Genomic DNA, 6,000 nt, shown 5'->3' with positions numbered 1-6,000 from the left:
GGGGGGGCGGGGGGAGCGGGCAGAGCAGGACGATGGGAGGGAGCAGAGGCCACAGGCCCCAGCATGAGGCACCTCCAGATGCCAGAAAAGGCAGGGGTCTCACCAGAGCCCCCAGCAGAGACGTGGCCCCTCGGTGGTTCAGCCATTGTGTTTCTGGGAACTATGCGGAGGGAAGGGGCCTCCCGAAGGCTGGGGTGTGGCTGCAGTGGAGGGAGCACAGGGCACAGGGCGAGGGATGAGGGGGACTCAGCCCTGCGCCCCCAGCCGTGACTTGTGTGGATGAGGCGGGGGTGGGGGTGGGGGGGGACGGACAAGGGCCAGACCGAGGAGGGCCTGGGCCTGGCCATGCTCCTGACGCCTCCCCGAGGCCCTCGGAAAAGGCCCTGGAGACGCGGTGCCCCTGCTGCCTCTGGGGACGAGGGCACCGAGGAGAGAACTGCACTTCGCACACAGGAGCGGGCGGCGGCTGGCCCCGCATCCTGTTTTCACCGTCGGGAGCCGCCCGCCCTCCCCACGCAGGCTCCTCTCGGCCTGGCCCTCCCTGGCTCCCTGGCTCCCTGGCTCCGAGACCCTGTGTGTCGCATCAGCCCTACTGCAAACTCACGGTGAGTCAGGAGAACCTCCCCGACGTCCACAGAAAGTTCAACTGCCAAGAGTTCAACACAAAGTACTTTTTCGTTCTGAAACAATTCCAGACTTCCCCAAAGCTACCAAAATAGACGTGTCACATGCCCAGTTTCTCCACATAGCATCTTACCTGATCCCAGGACAGGGGCGGGATCGCCATGGCCACCCACCTGCAGACCCTCAGCGGTGGCCTCCTGCCGTCCCCCTGGCCTGGGCCACGGAGCCTGGTGCCTGGGACGGCCGGTGTCCTCGCGGACCGGACGCTCTGAGCACTGGGCTTCCTCGTTATGTGCTTGGCAAGAAAACCACTGAGTGACCTGTGCCTTGTCGGGGCGTCAGGTTGGGGCGCTCCCTCCCTCCCCTCTGTGCACGGGGTGCTCCCTGTGGGCCCCACGGCCTGGCTGTGAGAAACAACATGGCTCCAAGGCAGAGCTAAGCTGCAGGTTGGCAGCCATTCTCATTGATGCCAGAGTTTCCTTTTGTACAAACACACGAATATTTCTAGTTTAAACTTTCTTTTAATCCAGTCAACACAGATTTTAATTTTGTTGTTTTTGAATTTATTGAGAGAGACATCGATTTGCTGTTCCCCTCACTCACTGGTTGGTTCTCGTATGTGCCGACTGGGCACTGAGCCCACAACCCTGGCACATTGGGACGCGCGAACCACCTGAGCGCCCAGCCAGGGCCACTTCTGCAGTTTCTAACATCTTCCTCATATATCACAGATACTCTTGGATTCTGCTTTTTCATTGTTCTGTTTTATAAAAAAGGGAAAGAAAACCATTTTTCCAGGGAAGTTTTCTAAAGTTCACAAACGTCCAGTGTTACAAGATGCGGCTCGAGTGTCCACTCACAGACGAGACTCAGTCTGTCGCCGTCACGGGCGTCCCAGGTGACAGGAGGCCGCCCCACGTGCATTTTAGACGAACTCGCACCGGGGGAAGATCATCTCTCAAAGTGATCCAGGAGGCGGGATGAGCCCTTCCGGCTGCGAGCCCCGCCCACCGAGGTGCCCGCCGGCACTCAACGCCCCTTTCTCAGCCACACCCCCGTGATCCCGTGAGAATTAGTGTTTGTCCGCCTTTCCATCCATCAAATCTCCAAACCCCAGTTTTTCCAGTGGTTCCTGTGCCATCAGTTGCCTGGAAGACAGACAGACAGGTGTCAGGCGGAGGGAGGAGAATGAGGAGCAGCGCCCAGATGCCCAGGCTGCCATCCCACCGGAGGGGCCTGGTCCCCACCAGCCTCCTGCTGTTCAGGCGCCGGGGCAGGTGCCTGGGAGCCCAGAGGCCCTCCTGCCTCCCGCTCATAGGCCCAGGAAGAGCTGGGTCTGCGTTGTCTTGTGTGGGGAGGCAGCTCTCAGAGGCCCCTCGCTCACCTCCCGGACGTGCCGGTACCCCCCACTCGCTGGCCACCATCACTGCCACCCCCTCTTCCAGCGCTGAGCGTGTGCACCCTGCACCCCTGCGGGTGAGCTGCCCCAGGCACGCTGGGCACTATGAACACCTGCGATGCTCAGACACAGCTGAGGTTCTGTGGGCCTGTGTGCTGGCCACGCTGCTGAGAACACAAACAGCCCCCCGAGGCCCCTGCAGCCGTCCCCCCTCGGAAAACACTGGAGCTGCTTCATCAGCCAGGAGCTCGGGACTTGCTCTCAGACTCGAGCAAATGGAAGGGGGATGGAGACGGGAGAAAGATGGAGAAATGTGGGCAGTTACTGGCGCCAGGGGATGAGGGCGCGGCTCACTGGACTGCTCTCTGCTCTGCACGTGCTGGACAATCTCCACTGCAAAAAGCCAGAGTCCACTTAAACATAAAAAGCCCATGCGGCCCTAGCTGTTTGGCTCACTGGATGGAGCGTCGGCTGGGGACTGAGGGGTCCCAGGTTCGATTCCGGTCAAGGGCGTGTACATTGGTTGCGGGCACGTCCCCAGTGGGGGGTGTGCAGGAGGCAGCTGATCGATGCTTCTCTCTCATCGATGTTTCTAACTCTCTGTCCCTCTTCCTTCCTCTCTGTAAAAAGTCAATAAGATATATTAAAAATAAAAAATAAAATAAAAAGCCTACACGGAGGACAGACTAAGTGATTTGTCTGTGTCCCCAAAGGGCTGGACAAGCTGGTAGGTAAGCTCCTTGCTTAGCACACTTGCCCCTACCAGTGTGGACTGTGTGTCCAGCGGTTTCAGATTACACCCGGGAAGGTCCCCGGAAGGCGGTGCCCAGCGAGGAGTCCACGGGAGAGGCCGCCAAGGGGCTGGGAGGGGCCTGTCGCTGGAGACAGGGTGGGCGGGCGGCAGGGAGGCCAGACCCCAGGAACCTGGGCAACAGCGCAGAACTGAAAGGGCGGCCGCACCTGCAGGCCGGCGGCTGGAAGGCCGAAGGGGCCGAGGCTCGGACAGCAGCGCCCGGAGCCTGACTGTGCGGGCGGGAGCTGCCCCGGGCGGGAGGTCAGGTGCGGGTCAGAGCGCACCCGGGCCCTGAGGGGCCGGCTAAGAGCTCAGGGCAATGTCCGCAGAACGGCCAGCCGGTCAGCACGGGGCGGACTGGCAGCAGGTCAGACTCCGGGGCAGGGGGCTCCCACTCCGGCCGGGCCCACAGCGGACCCTCCCGCGTCCTGGTGCGGAGGGCGCCCGGCCGGCAGCTGTCGGAGCTGCGCCTGACTTCCCTGCGGCCGGCGGGCCCAGGACCCCGGGGACGCGCTGGCCCTGAAGCCGGTGAGAACCCCCTGGGGCAGGGGGAGCCACTGCAGGCTCAGGGGCTTCTGGGGGAGATCACCTGGGTTCACCCCGTGGGGACCCTGAAGTCAAGGCCTCCGCTGGCGGGGGCCCGAGAGGCGGTCCGGCGCGGGAAGGGCCCGAGGCCACCACTGGTCGGGCTTAAGCGGCCAGTTCGGCTCAGGAGATGGAGCATCGGCCTGCGGCAGGGCGCCTGCGGGAGGCAGCCGTCCATGTGTCCGCCCCCCACCCACGTTTGTCTCGCCCTCTCTCTAAAAAAGGCCAATGGAAAAGCACCCTCGGGTGAGGATGGACAACAAGAAATAATACACAAGCGGTGGGAACTGGCGCCGTCCGAAGTCCTCCACCTCCCACGTTTGAGGGGCCCACGGTCTCCGTCGCCGGCACATTCCAAGCCGCACAACACACGGCCAGGGGGTGGGAGCCACTGCGCCCCGCCTCCGGCTCCTCACTCGGCCGAAACCGCAGGGACGGCACCCACCCCGGGCTGCGGAGACGGCGCTGGGAGGAACGCGGCCCGCGCGGGGTGCCCCGAGGGAGAAGCTCCCGTGCGCACGCGCCGGCCCCAGCACGGGCGGGGCGGACCCGGCGCCGCAAGGGCCTCTGGGAAAGCCGCGTCCCCAAGGAGACCGGGGCAGCCGCAGGGGCCTCTGGGAAAGCAGCGTCCGGGTGGAGGCGGGGGCGCGCCGATGGGGGCGGGGCCGGGGGCGGGGCCCGCACTTGCCTCTCCATCCTGCACTCTAAATATTCTTTGGATTCGTGTCTGCACAACGCGTTCTCAAACTTGTTATCGCGGAGGCACTTCATGAACTTCTCCTGGAAGCGTCTGCATTCACCTGGGACGGGAGCGAAGGCAGCGTTTTGTCCCCAAAGCGCCCCGGGCTGTGCCTGAGGTGCCCCGTGAAACGCTGCGGACGGCAGCACCGACCTCCCGAAGCCCTGACTGGCCCGGGAGCTGAGCCACCGCAGACCTCAGGCCGAGAGGTGACTTAGGTGCCGGACGTCTCGCGAGACACGCCGACGGGCGCCCCCCGCGGCCCGAGACCCCGCGCCGCTCACCGAAGTGGTCCAGCGGGAAGCTGCCCTTGTCCGGCGGCCGCGGCTGGAAGCTCTTGGACCCGAAGTTCATGGCCGTAGACATGATGGTGGCGCCGGAGCCTCTAAGGGCGGTGCACGCACTACGCAGGCCGCCGACCGAGCGCCGAGCGCCTCGATTGGCCCTCGCAGCGAGGCCCCGCCCACCCCAAGGCCTGGGCCCCGCCCGTTCCCGGGCAGGCTCCCTGCAACGCCCAGCGGTTCTCAACCTGTGGGTCGCGACCCCTTTGGCGGTCGAACGACCCTTTCACAGGGGTCGCCTAAGACCATCCTGCATATCAGATATTTACATGACGATTCCTAACAGGAGCAACATGACAGGAAGCAGCAACGGAAATAATTTTACGGTTGGGTCACAGCAGGAGGAACTGTGTTTAAAGGGCCAGAAGGTTGAGAACCGCTCACAGCACCAAGCGCGGGGAGGGAAGCTCAGCGGGGCTCAGCAGCGGCCCGGGACACAGCCTCCGAGCGCACGGAGCCCACCCGGCCGGCAGGCTGCGGACGGTGCGGGCCGCCGGGGCCTGACTCGCTCACCGGCCAGAGGCAGTGACGGGCGTGATGAGCTTCCGGGCGGCCCAGGACGACAGTCAATCTGCGCCCGGAGGTGCCGCAGGCTGGCTCCTTCTGCGCGGTGCCGCTCCCCAGTTCTTAACTTTTTAATAAAATTTTCTTATTCATTTAAAATACATTTTTATCTTTAATATATTTGTATTGATTTTGGAGGAAGAGAGAGAAAAACATCAGTGATGAGAGAGAATCACAGATGGAACCGAGGATCGAGCCGCAACCTGGGCCTGTGCCCGACCGGGAATCACACCGTGACCTCCCGGTTCATAGGTCAACGCTCTTTTCCAGGGGCTGCGGGCAGTCCTTGGGGTTCCTGGGATGTAGACCCATCACCTGATCTCTGCCTCCACCCGCTCCCGGCCTCTCCCAGCGGGCGTGTCGTGTCCAGATTCCCCGCTAATCGCTGGCCTAGGGCCCACCCCCTAATGGCCTCCCCGGCGCTGTGACTCCGGCCAGGACCGTTTCGGCAGCATTGGGGGTTTTGTGGGAACAGGGCGTCCTGAAGAGGCCAGCCCCCGGCCGTCATTCCTTGTTGCTGTGGCCACAACGACAACAGTGAGAGGCTCAGTGGAGACCCCAGCCCTCCCCCAGCCCCGAATGCTGGGCACCCCACTCGGTGCCTCCACTTCTCACCGAGGGCTGGGGCGGGGTCCCTGCCTCCCGCAGGGCCGGCATGTGGCTACCAGCCAGCACCAGCGTCCTGGGTTCCTACCCCAGAGCCTGCCCGGACCCAGCACCTCCGCTCCTTCAGGGTCAGGAGGAGCCACCTCCAAACACAGGCTCCCAGGCAGCTGCCTGCCAACGGGCCCCACAGCCCGGCCCAGGGCCAGCTCCTCCCACCCCAGGAGGCCCCCACCTCGCCGGGTCCCTCCCCCGTGGCCGCCGCTGGATCAGGTGCCTGTGGCCGCACCTGCTTTGGGGGGGGAGCGGCGGCACAGAGCGGGCACCCGTGTGAGTGGGTCCACGGGGACAC

At 64.0% G+C, this 6,000-nt stretch overlaps 2 protein-coding genes across 2 annotated transcripts in view; both read right to left on the bottom strand.

Annotated features, from left to right (window-relative positions):
* Positions 1-4,170, bottom strand: part of ADAP1 (ArfGAP with dual PH domains 1) — a 48,535-nt gene extending 44,365 nt beyond the window's left edge. Inside the window, exon 1 of the mRNA XM_081091737.1 lies at positions 4,090-4,170. The gene's annotated coding sequence lies outside the window, so the exon portion shown is untranslated. The remainder of the gene's footprint in view (positions 1-4,089) is intronic.
* Positions 1,129-4,583, bottom strand: COX19 (cytochrome c oxidase assembly factor COX19). Its single transcript, XM_081091740.1, has 3 exons — positions 4,425-4,583; positions 4,090-4,201; positions 1,129-1,772 (listed from the first exon to the last, which is right to left on the bottom strand). The coding sequence occupies exons 1-3, from the start codon at positions 4,504-4,506 to the stop codon at positions 1,697-1,699; spliced, it is 270 nt and encodes an 89-aa protein (XP_080947866.1). The 5' UTR covers positions 4,507-4,583; the 3' UTR covers positions 1,129-1,696.
* Positions 4,584-6,000: the final 1,417 nt, after the last annotated feature.

The sequence above is a fragment of the Myotis nattereri genome, assembly GCF_964212035.1.
Source record: "Myotis nattereri genome assembly, chromosome: 5".
In the NCBI taxonomy this organism is placed as follows: domain Eukaryota; kingdom Metazoa; phylum Chordata; class Mammalia; order Chiroptera; family Vespertilionidae; genus Myotis; species Myotis nattereri.
Note: the sequence above shows the minus strand (reverse complement) of the source record. Positions and strands in the feature narration are given on the sequence as shown.